This window comes from Lepidochelys kempii, chromosome 1, assembly GCF_965140285.1.
Source record: "Lepidochelys kempii isolate rLepKem1 chromosome 1, rLepKem1.hap1, whole genome shotgun sequence".
NCBI classification, from domain to species: Eukaryota; Metazoa; Chordata; order Testudines; family Cheloniidae; genus Lepidochelys; species Lepidochelys kempii.
In genome coordinates this window covers 177,398,125-177,415,971 of record NC_136380.1, presented here as the reverse complement: position 1 = coordinate 177,415,971, position 17,847 = coordinate 177,398,125, and the positions used below count along the sequence as shown (strand labels likewise).

The 17,847-nt window shown below is 39.3% G+C and overlaps 1 protein-coding gene across 2 annotated transcripts in view; it reads right to left on the bottom strand.

The window, feature by feature from the left end:
* Positions 1-657: 657 nt before the first annotated feature.
* The window catches only part of SAMSN1 (SAM domain, SH3 domain and nuclear localization signals 1), a 63,076-nt gene continuing 45,886 nt past the window's right edge, over positions 658-17,847 (bottom strand). The window contains exons 5-9 of one of the 2 annotated variants that reach the window (XM_073303758.2): positions 15,529-15,658; positions 13,688-13,839; positions 10,821-11,027; positions 8,495-8,645; positions 658-2,126 (exon numbers count right to left, since the gene is read on the bottom strand). In XM_073303758.2, the coding sequence (XP_073159859.2) occupies positions 1,927-2,126; positions 8,495-8,645; positions 10,821-11,027; positions 13,688-13,839; positions 15,529-15,658 (840 nt within the window). In that variant the 3' untranslated portion in view covers positions 658-1,926. The remainder of the gene's footprint in view (positions 2,127-8,494; positions 8,646-10,820; positions 11,028-13,687; positions 13,840-15,528; positions 15,659-17,847) is intronic. The other variant, XM_073303775.1, reaches the window with a different exon arrangement.

Below are 17,847 nucleotides of genomic sequence, written 5' to 3'. Positions count from 1 at the left end.
CATAGGCTATCCTAGAGATCTTACCTGGCTGTCACCTGAACATGCTTCTCTGGAACAAAAGTTGCTACCATTGATTTAGCTCATGTCGGTACCGTATGTGTCCGTATACAGATGTTTACTGAAATAACTTATTAGAAATACATTAGGAAACTGATTTAGTGAAGCTGGTGCAAGTTTCTGTGTAGAGATGCCCTAAAAAAAAATTCCATTTTGGCTCATGCATCATCAAAGGCTTGTTAAGTGAGTTCTAATTGCAGATCCTTTTTCCGTAGTTATATGAGAACCCACTTAGCCTGACATACAGATGCCAGCTCCAGTCTGCAGGCCTGGAAGTTAACAAGAAAACACAACCTAAGCCTATCTTGCTCCTTGTGAACACAGCATGTTTGATATGGAAGTCATTAACATACAGAGAGTATGGAATCCCACAATGCCGTGTTCACAAAGTAACTTTTCAGAGTAGAACCACACCTTATGGTTCTGAGGCCAACATGAACACACCCATTGCACTATGGCATTTAGTGACAGGTAGAGAGAAGGCTGTCAAAACAGTTTTCATTGTAAATTCCCATTTTCACTTGTTCATAACTTCCTCGGAAATTCTCTTTTTGAGAAACTTTCCAGACTTGGTCTCTTCTGAAGGGTGATTTTTAAAAAAATGTCAGCAAGCTAGTGGAAACTATTCAACATAGATATAATTTATGAAAATGTGTGACTAACAGGTGAGAGAGGAAGTCACTACATTAATTTGATACAGATTATGCATGATAAAAAATACTCAGTAGATGTCTCATATATTATGTTACCATTATAAACATACAGTCTTTGAAAAGTTAGTGTCCACATTAAAAAGTTTTTAAGAGTCTCAATCACATAGTTCTGTTTATTGTCAAAGGAAGTACTTCAAGAAGAAGGGAAAAGCAAATAAAAGGTATATTCTAGTGTAAAATACATGGGGAAATGATGATTAGCTGTTGTATGGAGTACACTGATAATATATACCAATGTATTAGCTATTGGCTTTTGCATACAAACAAGTATTTCTACTGACAAATTTCATGCTAAGCGCACAAGGAAGGAGTTTCACCAAAAATAATAATGAAAGCTCAGTTGTGGATATCAGTTAATTGCTAATAGCTCTCGCTTTCATTTCACAATGTTTAGAAAGACTGTAAATAGTAATAAAAAGATAAATGTGTACAAAATTCAAACTGCAAGTTGCTCCTAAAGGCTACTGAAGACAGAGGGCCGGATTCTCATTTACACTAAGGCCCCTTTGCACCATGGTAATGTAAAGAGGCCTTCAAGTGGCTGAAATTTCCTTTATGCCCACATTACACAGCAGAGTGGTGTAAAGCAGCTTTAATGTAAATGTGAGTCAGACCCAGTACTTTTCATAGTACTGTAGAATATCAACCCTAATCACCTTTTTATTATGCTGGTGTACTGGTGAAAAGTCTGTTTTGTACAAATATCAGAGAAACATTCCTCAGAAGATAAAAAAGGACAATAATTAATATTTAGCTTTTAAAATAAATATGTACACTATTTACAATATTTCAGAATGTTTCAGAAGATAACATATCCAGAACTATGTGCCAATGCCTAAAAATAACTCCCTGTTCTTTTAATAGAAAATGATTTTATATCTATATCTATATATATAGCAGTTATTTATTTTCCCTTCAGTCAACTGTTCAAGAATTAATAAACAAGGAAAGTATGGACATTATTTTCGTCAACCAAGATTCAGGTACACAGTGTCCATATATTGAATAAAGTCAAAAATATTGTACTTCAGCTGGAAACCCTAAGAGTGCTTTCGATGTTGAGAATATTTGCAACCTATTATTGTGCTGCCATACTAGCAAGTTAGCTTAACGTATCTGATAGTCCTGTCTGCAAAGCTGCAGAAAAGCACATATATCAGTTGGTCTCAGTGATGGTGATTGTCTGTAGCACGTCAGATAGGTTTTCTGTATCTAGCTCTTCTTTGCCATTATCTGAATTTTCCGATAAGATGTAACATCCAGAGTCTCTCGGACAGTCATTTACCTCTGACTTGTTAAAGCTGAGATCGGGCCTTAAGGTCAGGGTCTGTTGCTCATTTTGATGTTCTTGTTCAGCTGTAAAAAATGAAAATGAAAATGTTATGAACCCCCCTGACCAACACTTAGATGATTACAAGATTGTTCTTGGAGCACTGCAGAAACTGAATTGGCAAACTGCTGATCTATTAGCGCTGTACCTTATATCTGTTAGAAATTGAAGCCTTAGAAATCAAAGGATTGATCGTTATCGCTACAGGATGTCAACAGCCACTGTAGCCCACTCAACATCAACACGATCCTGCAATACATTGCTCACAGGTGGATACCTGAACCCCAAAGAAGACAAAAGGACTGTGTATTGGTTCAAGGGTCTGCTTGTGCAAAGTGCATTGCAACGCTGGGGCCTATATGCCTGACTCTTCCCCTTCCCTCACTTTCAAAACCCTTTTAAAGACCAATTCAGTATCATCTAACGTTCCAGTTTTCAATGTGCCCTCAACCTTCTGTGATTGATGTGTACTGTAGTGTAGCCGCTGGATTTAGGCTGTGTCTACACTACGCAGCTTTTAGCACACAGCTGTGTCACTACAGCCGTGCCGCTAACAAATGCGCAGTGTAGTTGCTGTTTGTTGGTGGAGAGAGCTCTCCGGCCGACAAAAAACTTCCACACCCAGCGAGCAGTGGTAGCTTTGTTGGCAGGAGAGCACTCCTGACGACAAAGCGCTGTTTACCCCGGTGCTTTTCCTCGACAAAACTCTTGTCTTTTGGGGTGTGAGTGTTTTTTTAACACCTCTGAATGATAAAAGTTTTATTCTTCACTTGCCAGTGCAGACAAAGCCTTAGTGTATTTATTTACAGTACTGGGTATGTTAACCATGCCATACAACTGCAAGATTTTCAAAAGCGCCCACAAAGACGGCCAGATTTGCCAAAGAGCTCAGTTCCCATTTTGGTAGCAAAATGAAGTGGCCAGCTTTTCAAAAGCAATAAGGATCAGATTTTTAAAGATGTGTAGGTGTTGCTGTACTCAGCATTGCAAAGCCTAACTGGGTTAGGCACTTAAGTCTCATTTTCAAAAGGGACTTAGGCACTTTGGATTTCAATGGGACTTAGGCACTGAGCCTAAATCTCATTGAAATTCAAAATCCCTTTTGAAAATGAGACTTGGGCTTTGCAATGCTGAGTGCAGCAAGGACTAAATACCTTTAAAAATCTGGACCATAGCTTTTCAGTGAGAGCTGCTGGTGCTCAGCATTTCTGAAAATCTGGCCATACATAAATAAAGGACGAGAGAGATTTTCAAAGGCACAAAGGGCACTTAGTCACACAACTCCCATTCATGCCGTTGAAAATCCCCCCATTCATGCCATTGAAAATTAAACAGAAGCAAATTTTTCTTTCAAAACATTTGTCCTTATTTAGCACTTGCGCTATAATGAATAATCTGCCAGTGAATAGAAAAAAGACATACAGCCTCAACAGGAAGAACATCAACTGATCCCAACCTGGCATCTCACTGAACATACCAAAATGCCATGAATTTGATTTATATTTGACACAGAGGTGGTTCACTACTCTATCAGCAACTCATATCAGGCCTGACATACTACACCGAACACACTGTTGGCACTCTGTATCTAAAAGCTGTCATATAAGGTATCATATATGAACTGGTAACACACTGGTCTTAAAATCATTGCATGGCATATGCATGGGGTGTGTACAAAGGCTTATCAATACGTGCTAGAATTGTGTTCTAAACATGTGTCAGCAGGATTAAGATACACAAGGAATGTGGTTCTGCCTACTTGTCTGTGTCTCTGATGTAAATTAGGTAAGGTGCGACCAAAGACAAAGAAAAGCACATTTACATACAAGTCAAACAAAGCCATCAGTAGAGCAAAAGGGGAAAGAGGAATAGTCATAAGAGAGTTATTCTGAAATTCTTATATGTAAAGATCAGTTTTGTTCTCAATTAATATATTTGCTAATGATGACAGCTTTATAGTGAACATGCATCCTGTGTATTGGAAGTAGAGTAGATTATGTGCATTTACAGAATGGTTTTATCTACCGTATGTCTACCAGGAGGCTGGGGTCCAGATTATATTTACAGTGTGCGTTGCTGCTGCACCAGGAAGAATTATGGCTTTGGATGCAAAACCCTCCCTGGAAAAGGCAGGCATTCAAGGAAGATTCATAGATAGTCATTTCAAAACAATCACAATATTTCATTCCAAAAAAATGTAAAAACTGGACACTTTGGCATTGTTGGAACTTTTTTCTTTTTCTTTTCTCCTAACTAAAGTTCTGGCAAAATCAACCTGATTTCACAAAGCATTTCAGTTTTCAAAGAATTGTGTATTCTAACACAATATGGTACCATCAAAGTATCTCCAACCAGCTTGAATTGTAATCATCTACCCTGAAACTCCTGCATAACACGTCTGCATCAAGACCATAACCTCTTTTGAGGTACAGATTATCTTTTTAGAAAGCTATCCATTCTTAATTTAAAGACTTCAAGTGATGGAGAATCCACCATTTCCCTATGAAAATTAATGGTTAACTACCCTCACTGTTAAAAAGGTGCACCTTTGGTCAGATTTGGCAGTGTCTGTTACTATTTCATCCTCTCCCCACCTTACAGAGGATGGTTTGTCATATGAAATTTCACCTCTTTTTGTAGGGAAAATTTTTGGTAATATATTGGGCCAAGTTAATTTCTGGAGTAACTCCAGTTACTTAAATGGAGTTATATCAGCATTATTAATTATTATTATTATTGGTTAATCACAATAATTGAGGATAAATATGTGATGCCTAACCTAGTTTTTCTATTAGCTCATGCTATATTTCAGCCAATGCCAGCAAAAAACATGTCTGCTTGGTCACTGTGTGCTTACAGAATTCAGCAAGTTACTGTATGAACCCTTCCTTAGATGCTGAACTCAGAATGTCTTCCTATTCCTCAACTGTAATCCCGTGATCAGTTATAATACCACTTGCAAGTGCTTTTATCAGCTTCTGTAGAATCATCTCTCTGTCCCATCAAGCAGTGACCTAAAAAAGTCATCAAGCAGTGACCTAAAAAAGTTACATCATTGAGGTGAAAGAGGAAGCTTTGTCTTTTTCTTTCTTTCTTTCTTTCTTAAAGTGAGCAGGAAGAGAACGTTATTGCTGGATTTTTTTAATTCCATTTTTTTGGTCATCCTATTTGTTTCCTTTTCATTTAAAGATGACTTTTTAACTATGTTCATCTGAATAGTATAACTTCTTGTGCACAACTGGATCTGTTGTGGGGTTTTTTTTTTGCATTTGTGTCTTCCCATCATGGTGTCACAATGACATATCACATTGGGACCAAAAAATGGCAGGAGCTGAAACTTCTGTAAGAGGACTATGTATACATTTTTTTCTCTGGCTTTGAATTATTGTGTGATGTGAATATATGGTAGTCTTGGGTAAACTCTGTAACTTTCTAGAAAGCAGAGTATATGCACACACTTTTTCTGTAGCAAAATCAATCTGAGATAAATAAGCTAAAAACTAAATCACTACAAAGACAGAATGGGACTCTGAAGTGGTGGAGCACTGAACTTCAGTGTCACAACTATATCATTATTGCTGGTCAAAAAAATGGTATTTTCTGTGGAAAAAGAAGATTTAGAAAATGTTCCAGTGTTTCTTGTCTGAAAAAAATAAAAATATTAATTTTTCTGTTTTTCATTGAAAAAACAGAAAGTTTCAAACAAAACAAATATTTTCTTCAGGAAAAACAGGCCAATTTTGTCTGAAAAAAATTGATAGAAAATTTTCAGCCTACTCTGACTATCATGCAGTAAATACAAAAGCTGCCTCAACAGAATATTGAGCATTATAAATATATATGGATTCAGGGTAAATGTCAAGTTCTCCTACTTCACAAACAAAAGCTATATTTATTTTTAACTTTTGACTTTTACACCTACTTGTTCTTAACCACCTGGATACACTGTCAAGCTCTTTATCATTGAAGGTAAGTCTGTAGGGTTAACCTGGATGTCAGTGAAGGATACATTGTACAGGAAAAGGAATAGATAAAGATCAACTACTGTTAAGTGTTGCAGATTCATCAGGCCTCACTATCTGATCGACAAATGGAAGGCGTGTTATTTTTTCTACAGTAAATCGTTTCATTTCAGATATGTAGCTTTCAGTCAGAGCTATCTAAGATAAGGTTAGAGGAGTCCAAGTATGCAGAATTTTGACACGTATTCCAATACAGACTTTTTCCAAACTTTTTCTTTTTGTTGTGCCCTCCCTGTGCATTCTCTCCACTGCTGCCCTGCCCTGGTTCAGACACCCAGCTGGTCCCAGCCCTGCACCCCACCTTGAGGCTCCCGATAACCTTATTGCATCACACAGTTCAAAAACCAATGTTTTAATACTATTTTAAACTATAGGATTAGACTAAGAGTATTGAAGAAATATTAGGCCTTAGGTCTTTGACAATGAATTTGTGATGCATATGCGGTTTTTCCACTTGTTAGCTCTTGGAAATTATTGTTACTACCACTATTTCGGTGAGTCTGTAGATGTGCATGGAACTTTACAGAACTATTGAAAGGATACGTCCCTTCATAAAAGAGTTTATAATCTAAAACCCTGATTCAGGAAAACAATTAAATGTATGCTTTAGAAAAATTCCTATTGACTATCAGTGGGGCCAGGATTTCAGCTCATGACCACATATATATGTAAGTTCAGTTATAACAATGGTGTCCAGTTTTTGCAACCCAATTTTCCAGTTGGATTGACTGAAACACAAGGAGGTCAAATGAACTGGCCAAGGTCACACGTTGCGTCAGATGCTTAGGTTGGACTTAACCCCAAGATCATCTTGGCTCCCCTTCTTTTGTTTTAACTACTTGACCGAATGGCTTATTTATATTCCTCTATGCAGTTGTATCAATTTTAGTTTTTAACATCTTTGTACTTTAGAGTGTCATGTCAACCCTTGCACATTACTTCTCTCCTCATCAATCCGCTGACAAATACTACCGTGCTATGGCAATTAGTTAAGGTCAGCTTCATCACCATGCTCCTGATTCAGGAAAGCATTTTCCTTGAATGTGTGCTTAAAGTTAATCATACATAAGTCCTATTGACATCTCTGGGACTTAATAAAAGCTTTATAATTAAGCACATGCTTAAATTGAGGCCCATTCACTATTCTGCTTTTTGAGAACAGTGTTTGACTGAACTGAAATACTCATGTATTCACAGCTGAGGTGAAGCAATTATTCATGTCATCCATGGATCTAATACTCCAACATCATCAGTAGCCTTGAAACAAGGAACACATTACAAGACTTATTATTTACAGAATAGTTACAAGTATTTCAATTGTTAAACTTCTACACAAATATCCTCAAGTATACTATTCTGCCTGAAAAACAATGGCATAAACCCATGCTGGCAGAGGGTAGGGACCACACATGGATGGCAAAGATTAATTAATCAAGGTTTAATGAAAAGAATATGAAAAGGCTGTGTCAGGTTAAGGACACTCTTCCCTGATCCTTGCACTTTTGCTGGCATGGGAACATGAAGAACATCAAGTGATTAAAAGACTAACTGATGTCTGACTGTTAAAGAGTTTAGATAGTTAAGGCTGCCTGCAATGCTTGCTATCGCTTCAGTATTAAAAACAGTAAATCATAATTACACCATACCGGAACAGTATTTCATGACTACAGAAACGTGTTAAAATTACTTATACTTTGCACCAATAAAAAAATCTTTGTAAAAATATAACCTTGGCATTTTCTGTTCCTGTTTTGTTTGTTAATTGTTGATGTAAAATGTGTAGGATAAAATATACAGAATGTGCAGCATGATCAGTTAGCAACCTAGAAATGTACTGGTTTCAGAGTAGCAGCCGTGTTAGTCTGTATCAGAAAAAAGAACAGGAGGACTTGTGGCACCTTAGAGACTAACCAATTTATTTGGGCCTAAGCTTTCGTGGGCTACAATCCACTTCATCGGATGCATAGAATGGAACATATAGTAAGAAGATATTTACACATACAGAGAACATGAAAAGGTGGAAGTATCCATACCAACTGTAAGAGGCTAATTAATTAAGAGGAACTATTATCAGCAGGGGAAAAAAAACTTTTGAAGTGATAATCAAGATGCCCCATTTCGGACAGTTGACATGAAGGTGTGAGGATACTTAACATGGGAAAATAGATTCAATTAGTGTAATGACCGAGCCATTCCCAGTCTCTGTTCAAACTTAAATTGGAGATAAACCTGAGATAATTTTTCAGGAATTTTTCCTATTTGAGGAAAAAATCTAATTTGTGGACCTCAGCAGAAGTCACCATTATTTTAAATGTGTCTGTGTTTCCAATTAAAATGAGAACATAACATTGAATGTAAGTTTACACACTTACTTTCATAGTCCTGTAGATTCTCAACTGCAGAGAGTAACCTTGCCCTGTCTTCTGGGTTTGTAATATTTAGTTCAATCAAATGGCTCTCCTGTAGCTCTTTTAAATCCTCCAAAGTCTCATAACCATTTAGCAAGAGGGTTGATGAGTATTCCTACAAAAGGAAAAGCAAACAATTCCTTTAGTAAGCAATTAGCAGGTTCAGTTAGAGACATAACCACAATTTCTCTTTTTCATGTTTTTGGCGGAAGTGCAGACAAAAGTCATCATGACTCCTGGAGCACCAAGTCTCTCAATCAGTAACATTGCCTCTGGGCTTGTATTAAAGAGAGCTGTCAAGTTAGTGTTCCCGCCCTTGTCCTGCCCCTAACATGAGATACCCTGCAATGTGTCTCAGTGTACCTCAGATATACTAATACTTTACATTCAGATTGGGTTTATGTAGCTGAACTGCAACATTGTTTAATCTACTGCTATCCAGAGGGCCAGATCCTCAGCTGGTGTAAATCAGAATATCTCCATTGAATCTGATTTACAGCACCTGAGGATCTGGCCCAGTGTCTGTAACACTCCCATATTAATTTGAGGAACATGAGAATTGTTTCATAGAAGTCTTTGTGTGGTGTTCCTGTTGGAAACTAAAGGTTTTCCATTTTCGTCAGTGGACTGCTGGAAACTGCAGCGCATACCCATAACAGGCATTCCTTAGTGTCTACTGCATAAAATAAGCCATTCTAAAGGTCACAGAATGAAATTAAGTGCATTATTGTCCTTTATATTTTCTAATTAGTTATTGTTAAATTAAAGTTGGATTGCCTGGAAGGGCAACACTGACACAGAACCAAGAATATGATTCAATAACAGGTCAGGGGGGAAAATAATATTTCAAGACACTGAGAGAGAGTTTCCATTGAGATGGACTTGAACCAAACCCCTTCATTCCAATTCCCCCAAATTTCAGTGCCTGGCCCAAACAGGACAAACCAAAATAGGAGAAACCAAAACTCCAGATTCATTCACCCCTAAACTTTGTAAATGTTTGGATTTGGGTCTGACCTTTGTAGCTTGTGTCCCCTTTTTAATTTTAATGTAACATACTTTCTGAGCATATTTTTCCTCTCCTTTTATAAGAGTAAGCGAAGTCTAGAGATGGAACCAGGAGCTTCTGTGTTCTAGTCTCAACTCACTGCCATCTCAGGCTGTGACCTTGGGCCATTCACAACCTCTCTGCATCTCAAGTTCCTGATCTGTAAAATGAAGATCAGTGGCCAAATTCAGATGTGAGGGATACCTTTGACCCAATAATATTTACATCACTAACATGCAGTAGGAAGTTTTGAGGATTAATTAGGGTTTGCAAACTGCTTTGAAATAGCAGTGTCATATAAATACCGTCATTATTATTTTATGTCTGAGTCACAATAATTATTCCATTGATAAAACAGCCTAAGAAGCAGCATTCAAATTTTATGTATCCAGAAAACAATTTGAGTCCAGCCAGAAAACATTTTCCAGTTATAAAGAAGATGAAGTACCAGTCTGTTATAAACCAAAAGGTAAGTACACAAAGGGATTCTTTTTCGGTAATGTGCTTTTACAGGCTGGGAAATTTAGCAGCAAAATGATTGTGTGTTAATTCAAAGAAAACTTCTGATGAGCAATTGTTGTGTAAAAGTGAGAGCACAAAGACAGCAAGGCTACAGCACATAGTGTCACTTCCGTGTAAAGATGAGATGAGTAAATCCAAAGCTCCATAAGCAGGCTGGGTATTTTGTTTACACTGGTGCCAGCCAGAGGGAGCATGCAGAGAACCACGTAGATGGCTGTAGGACTAATGCATTGTTACTCCTGGTGCCCTCAACTGTGTGTGTGTTGTCCCAGTGTCTAAGTGTGTGTATTCCTGCAGAGAGAAGTGATTCATTCCCACACAAATACCAGTGCTATAACATTGTTGTGATTATTCTTATTTATCATTTGTATTGCAGTAATACCTAGAGACCCCATCAGAAATTGAGGCCCATTGGACTAGGCACACTACACATCTATACCAAAAGAAGACTGCCTCTTCCCCAAGGACCTTACCAACTAAGAAAAAGGCATATTAAATGAAGGATTAATTCACTCTCATGCCTCATTTTGCCAACAACCACCCTCACATCCACATACCCACCAGTTAGGTAATGGAAGGAAGTAGCATCTTCTGGGCTACTGATAAGATATTTCCTGAGCTGCTAGAGCCTGCCATTTTGGCCCTGGCTGTGATGTAAAAATAAGAGCAAGTGCACAGAAACAAAACACTCCACGCAAAACTGGAAATGTGTTTGCTGACCTGAAGATGGACCCGTTCCAAAAGTTCCTGCAGAGTTTTAGGTTTGGCCCTTTTGCTCCGTCTGTGCACCTTTATCTTCCTAGGTGTAGTTTCCGCTTCCAAAATAATATCGACGTAAATGAATTTGAAGTTTCCCACCTTGTTATTCAGCATGCCTGTCCACATACCCATGGGAGTTTTGCAGATGATGTCTATAATGTCTCCTTTCTGGAGAAAAAAAAAGGCACACCACATCTGAGGCAGATGATTTGTGATATGTAACCTGTTACCTCAATGGAGCAAGAACAGACATCAAGCAGAAGCAACTTCAATGCTCAGGAGTATTAATGAGAGTGAAGAAACTCTCCTTCCACAACTAGGGAATACTTCTTGCTTTACAAAATTTCAGAAAACAATTGCAGAGTAATGCGTGGCAAGATTGGCCCTGGCCCTACAAACTCTTGCAGAGGAATAGGGGGCAGAAAGGACCCCTTTCTTGCTTGTGTGGGCAATACAATGCACATATGGGATGGGAAGTAGCCTCCGTGGAGCTACTATTTTCCTTCCTATGCAGATGGGCCAACAGTGGGCAGGAAGGGACAGAGAATGGGTGGAGTCTTGGCAAGGAGCAAGGGGGCATTCATAGGGTATATCTCCTCTACACAGTTAACCTGGACTCTTACCCAGGTTTTAGCCCAGGTTCCTACCCTGCCCCCAAACCATTCACACAGAAAAACCTCTAACTTGACCTGGAGTGCTTTAAGCAAGACTAGCTTACAAATCTTTGTGTGGGGGTTGGAACCCAGGCTCTGCTTTAACTTGAGCTGGAACCCACCCACTTTGCGGCAAGGATTCAGGCTAAATCACTCAAGTGCTGATAGGCCTCCAATGCCTTTCCCACAGTTCCCCCAGAGGGTAGACAAGTTCTCCCACAACTGATAAAAAAGAATCACAGAACACCTTGGCACAAAAAAACCCCCCAAAACAAAACATGGGATATGCTCCAGACAACAATAAGCAAGTGAGAAACGGTGAGGGCTCGGTAACAAAGATAAGCCTTTGCAGTCAGGGCTCTCACACCTGGGCTAGGCTTACTCAGGTGCTGATCACCCAAGCTAACTCTTCAGTAAAAACATACTCTTAGAGTAACAATTCTCTTCCCAGTTTGCTCCTGGGACAGCGTAACTATGCACTGTCCCAGGAGCAAACTCCTTTATTCTGGGCAGTTTATAAATACACAATCTAGACCTTAATTGTTAAATTATATATATGCATAATTTTGTATTAAAATAAGAATTTACCACAGTATTTCAAACAGTGGTTTGCAAAGCATATGCAGCAAATCTCCAAACCCATCTGGGGTTTGGAGATTTTGTTACAAACTTGAAATTGAGACCCAATTTATTACAATGAGTGTTATAAATTCTGCAAACATTTTGAGTAAATTTCAGCCAAATTATAGTTTTGCTTTGCAATCATGCAAAGTTCAGGGTTTCACCAGGTTTTGAGTTTGTTTGACCACTAAACTCAGAAGTATGAAACCACATGAAATGAAAGCTATGGAAATGTTTACCCCCAGCCCCAGGAAGAGAAAACACCATGTTTTTGGAAAGGTCTAATTTCTACATATTGGGAAGGGGTTTGGATCTGGATCCAGATTAGGTTCAGCCTGAGGTTCAAAGCCAACTCAGAGCTAGGGTTTGTGTTTTGATTGAACAGTGCTGAAATTCTGTGGCCTGTACTCACAAGTTTTCAGCCCCAAGCAGCAGACAGCTCACAACTTTAAAACAAGCTGTCTTAAAAGTGAAAAATGTACATGACCTCATGTTATGCCATTTGATCGCCAAATAGCTGATTTGAAGGGGAAAAAAAACACTTAGGTGGTTGGGGAAGTAATGAACTAACTGGTGGTGAAAACAATCACCAAGTAAAGGCAGAGGTTGAGGATACAATAGAGTAACAGATAAACTGGGCAGGACTATGTCATGTGGTGGTTTAAAGGTGACAGAAGGAAGCTTATATTTGATGCAGGGGAGAAGGAGAGTAGCTTACAGGGGTAACAATCAAAGCAACAATTAAGAAAGATGATTTTGGGAGCAGTATTTTAAATGGACAGAATCTAGATCTGGATACACCCTGGATGAGGGGGCAAACTCAAAAATGTGGCTTCGATTAGAGATCTGAATGACTGGGAAGATGGTGGCATTGTGAACAATGACTAAGAATGTGGAGAGAAGGGAGGCTTTGGAAGAGATGGTAGGTGGACAGCACCTTGTCAAGTAAAGCGTGGGCTCCTTGTAATACTATTCTGTTGTTCTGCCCACCTCAATGCAAAAGCTCATCGTGCAACCTTCTCCAGCTTCACTTGCTGCAAACATCTCTGTCATACCCTCTGGATTGGGAGAAATGCAATGTGGCATATTTCCATAGCTTGAGTATGTGCTTCTGAAGTGGTTTACGGGAGGAGGTTTAGGATGGAGGTTTCCTGTGTAAGAGGATGAGGGCTGAGCCTGTGAGCCTGTGAGCCAGCTAAGCCTGGAAAGCTAAAGAATCATCCTGATTTCCCAGGAGACTATCACCACAGAGCTCTCAGTCAGTGTGAAGCAGCACTTATTCCACACCAAATGGGGCTGGAGTATGAGGAGTACATCACACGCTGACATTTCAACTGGTTCTTGGTAGGGTGGAATCCCATGACTCAGGGTCCCTGCAATAGTAGGTTTGACAACTCTGTATGAACTAGCCCTGCACAAAGGTATTGCTAAAATGACTGTGTCTGTTTTAAAGTGCCATATACCTTAAAAGTCAGAAATGAATGAACAGACCCCGTACCTAACAAATGTCTCAGATATCTCTACTGCACAAAGCAATTTTGATGACGGTCTCACCTTGATTTTGAGAGAGTCATTATCATAAGGACTCGGTGTGAAGTCAGTGTGTACTTTGGCTCGTCCACAGAATGGTCCAGTGTAAGGGACTTCATCATCAAGTCTAAAGCTGTCCCTGTTGCTGGTTCCATCTGAACAGCTAGTCACTCCACCTAATGAAGATGAGAATGAAGATTTAAATCCCCTTCCTTGAATTACTGGATATTCAATTTTGTATAGAAATGGAGAGGCTAATATGCAAAGCACAGAATTAAAAGACTGTACTCAGAAAGTTTTAACACATTCCAAGAAAAATATATTCAATAATCAAACATACTATGAAAGGCTAAACAAAATAAGTTGGAGATCTTTAATTTATTCTGTGCAATAATCCTTTATGATGCTGATGCTAATAGACTACTCATTTTACTTATAAGCTTGTTGAAATATTACCTCTGCAGATTAATAATGTGTATTTTAAAACTGCAATGTAGGGAATTATATCTGCTGAACTTGTCCTGTTTATTCAGAGAAACTGAAACAAATACTGCAGAAACTACTTTATTTCATTATATTATAAACTAGGACCTCAACCCACCTGCATTACAGCGGGAAATTGTAATCTTATCTACATTTCTACCTGTCATTTTATCCAAGTTGAGTAATAAAAACATCAGTAGAGTAAGTCAGGCAAATTGAAGCAAGTTCTGCCAAATCCCATCCAAGTATGTTTTTAGAGAAGAGCAGCAGTGTGTGGAAGTAAACTCCCATATAATTTGCAAAAATCACATCAGAGAAAACAACCATAAAAATTATTTGACTTGATGTGGTTGTTCAAGTGCACAGCTACAACCCAGAGCCAGAATAATCACTAAGTACAAATGGCCTATGTCTACGGAACCCACTCAGATCATATTATATATGCAGTGACATCAATGCAACATCATCATGTACAGTCCGGAATCCTTGGGGAGCAGTTTGCTTACAGCATGGCAGCAGATAGCCTCCTACAGGAGGCTGCCACACAGGAACCCCATGGCCAACTGGAGAGCCATATGCCTCCCCAAACCTCCAGCTTATGCTACCTGGTGGGGGGAGTAGCAGATTTTTGGTGGGTTGGGAAGGAGGCAGACCTTGGTCCTCTGCTGCCTTTGTGTTGGCTGGGTTCTCCCACCTCCTCCAGAGCAGCAGAGTCAGGCTGGGTACCCCCTTTTGGCCAACCCATCTGCAGACTGGGGGCAGTGGGTTCCCAGCCAGCCTAAGAGAAGGCTTGTATGTGAGTGACCCTGCAAACACCACTCCACAGGTGCTGGGGCCATGGCAGCGACACGCCTAGGGCCAGCTCTGACATTTAAGACTGTTGTATCAATAGGCAGGATGTCAGGCTTGTTGAAAAGCTCAAGTTTAATTATTGTGGGGTTAAATTTTGGCTCTAATTACTAAAAAGGGCAAACTCTGATTCACAGATGGTAAAGCCAGAAGGAACCACTGTACTAATGTACCTCTTACCTCCTGTATAACACAAGCTGTATGACTTCCCTGAATCAACTCCTGTTTGAGCTAGAGCAGATCTTTCAGAAAAACATCCTGATTTAAAAATTGCCAGTGAAGAATCCAGAAAAAGCCTTGGCAAATTGTTCCAATGGTTAATTAACCTCAAGGTTAAAAAACTGCACATTACTTCCAATCTGAATTTGTCCAGCTTTAACATCCAGCCATTGGATCTTCTTGTAGCTTTGTCTGGTAGAATGAAGATCCTTGCGTTATCAAATTTCTGTTCCCCAGGGCCAACAACTCGAGGTGTATTCAATAATAAATAATAAAGAAAGAGACTGAACAGGACTATGATTTTTTGTACTTACTAGAAGAGCTCTGGCCACTATTCAAACTATAGAGACTGTCCATGGAGTCACTGGCTTTTAAGCAGACCTTCTCCGTGTGTGTGCCATCCCCAGGGTCACTATGCGAGTAGCCTTCTTTTCCTTCTTCATTCTTCAGCAATAAAAATCAGTGGTTAGATGCAGTGAAATAGATTTTACATGAACAGCTGACTTGCAATATCTTGTGCACATTTGCTTTGCCCGTCCACAATGATTTAAAAAAAATATGATTACACTTGCAGTTTAAGAAAGCTTCTTTCACTACCAACCATTACAAGGGAGGAAGCACATTTCGTGGTTACACCATGGGGCTGGGAATCAGGAATTCAGGGTTCAGTTCCCAGCTCCACAACTTCCTCACCCTGTGACCATCGACATGTCACTTACCCTCTCTGTGGCTCAATTTCCCCAGTGACTGCCCTCCAGAAAAGGACAGCCAGCTAAATTCATCCCTGATCTCTGTGGAACTACAACAGTAGTGAATCTGGCACAACGACATTTACATCCATCTGAAACTTATCAAGGGGAAATCCTAGATAGCCAGAAAAGAGACTTTCTGGCTGTTTTGCCTCACCAGAGCAGAGGCCAGAATCTACCCCAAAGTTTTTCACCTTTCATGTTTTTTAAGTTATCTTTGCTAATTTTAGAAGTTCGGGCGGCAAATACAAAATCATCGGAGGCCAAATTCAAATAGGCTGCCTCTTCCACATACTCAGGAAGCTCATAGGAGCAGGAAGGGAACCATTAGCTGCAACTGCTGTGTCTTGCAAAGAGCTTTCCCAGACCCTGGACTCTACTGGCCTACTGCAGCTAGAACCAAGGTCAGGGTTTTCCAGAGCCAACCTTCCAGATGGGAATGTGGATGATCAGCTACCCCACTCCCTGAGTTGGCTGCTCAAGTCTCATAACAAAAATGCTGCGTTTACAAAATTAACATAGGTCCATTTCCCTCACAAAATCATCTAAGGCCTGGGTACTGGACCTTAGAGGTTATATTATTAAATGCTACCTCTCAAAGCATAGCTTATAGAGTTTGCAAAGATTAGAAAGTATGACCCATGCTTCAGTCACCGCTTAATTTAAAGCAGACGTAATAGCGAAATGGAACAATGATGATTTCCAAAGGAAGCTGGTTCTTTACAGTATTGCATTATAGTGTGAACTTAGCGTGACATGCTGATGTAACCTGGATGTCATATGCCCTCTGGGATATTGCATCAAACTAGGGAAAATGTTAAACATATGTTATTTGGCTCATAGAGTGGAGCAAAGGTGATAGCACATTTGTGGAGTGGGCTCAGGGTCCCTGGTTTGGGACTAATCTCGAGAAACTCACTTCCTCTTCCCATGCAGATGCACGTTACACAAATCATAGAAATCAAGGATTGGTTTCCAGCAGGGAGAATGCTAGTTACACCATTCTATTGTACCCTGCACTAGTTAATCAGTGGAGAAGCACTGAATGATATTAGTTACAGGGGAAAAGAAGATTGTATGGTACATGTGTCATCTGTTTCTTTTGTATGAAGAATTGATTTAACTACACAGAAATAAATGTGGCACTCCTGTTTATCCTTTCTCATAATACAAAAACAAACTGTTCACCTAATGAAAATGAGACTCAAATATAAAACTAATCAAAGGAAATACATTTTAATGCACAGTATGTCATTAAAATGTGGAACTCACTGCCACAAGATAAGGAAGAACAAGGTTTAGTTAGATTCAAAAATGATTTTGCATTTATTCTTTTATATAATAAGAATATCTGCAGTTACATTAGATAAGATAAAAATGTATGAGGGATATAAACCCTCATGTTTCAGGACATAAGCCTGACAGGGGTTAAGAAAAATTCCTGCTTGCAGATTATTTCATAAATGTCCACTGTGAGAATTCTTCTGAAGCATCTAGTATTGGCCTTGGTCAGAGACAGGATACAAGACTAAATGGACCACTGATCTGAGTCAGTATGGTAATTTCTATGTACCTCATTTTGGATCAGATTTTTCCTGGTCCGTATACAGATGGACAGTTAGTGGGGAGTGTTTAAGGAGATTTCCCCTCACTTGCATGGCCATATTCATGGATGGATACGCACACAATCTTTTCACTGTTGGCAAAGCAAAATCTCCCCTTTCCCAATCGTATAAAACTCTCATCTCTATCCAGGACCCCAAGTGGGTGAAATTGTGTGCACGCGTGTGTCCGTGAGTGTGAGAAAGAATATGCGTACACAGGGGAGGGAAGGTGGGGAGGGAAAGAATTGATATATAATTGAGGTAACTACTGTTTTAATTC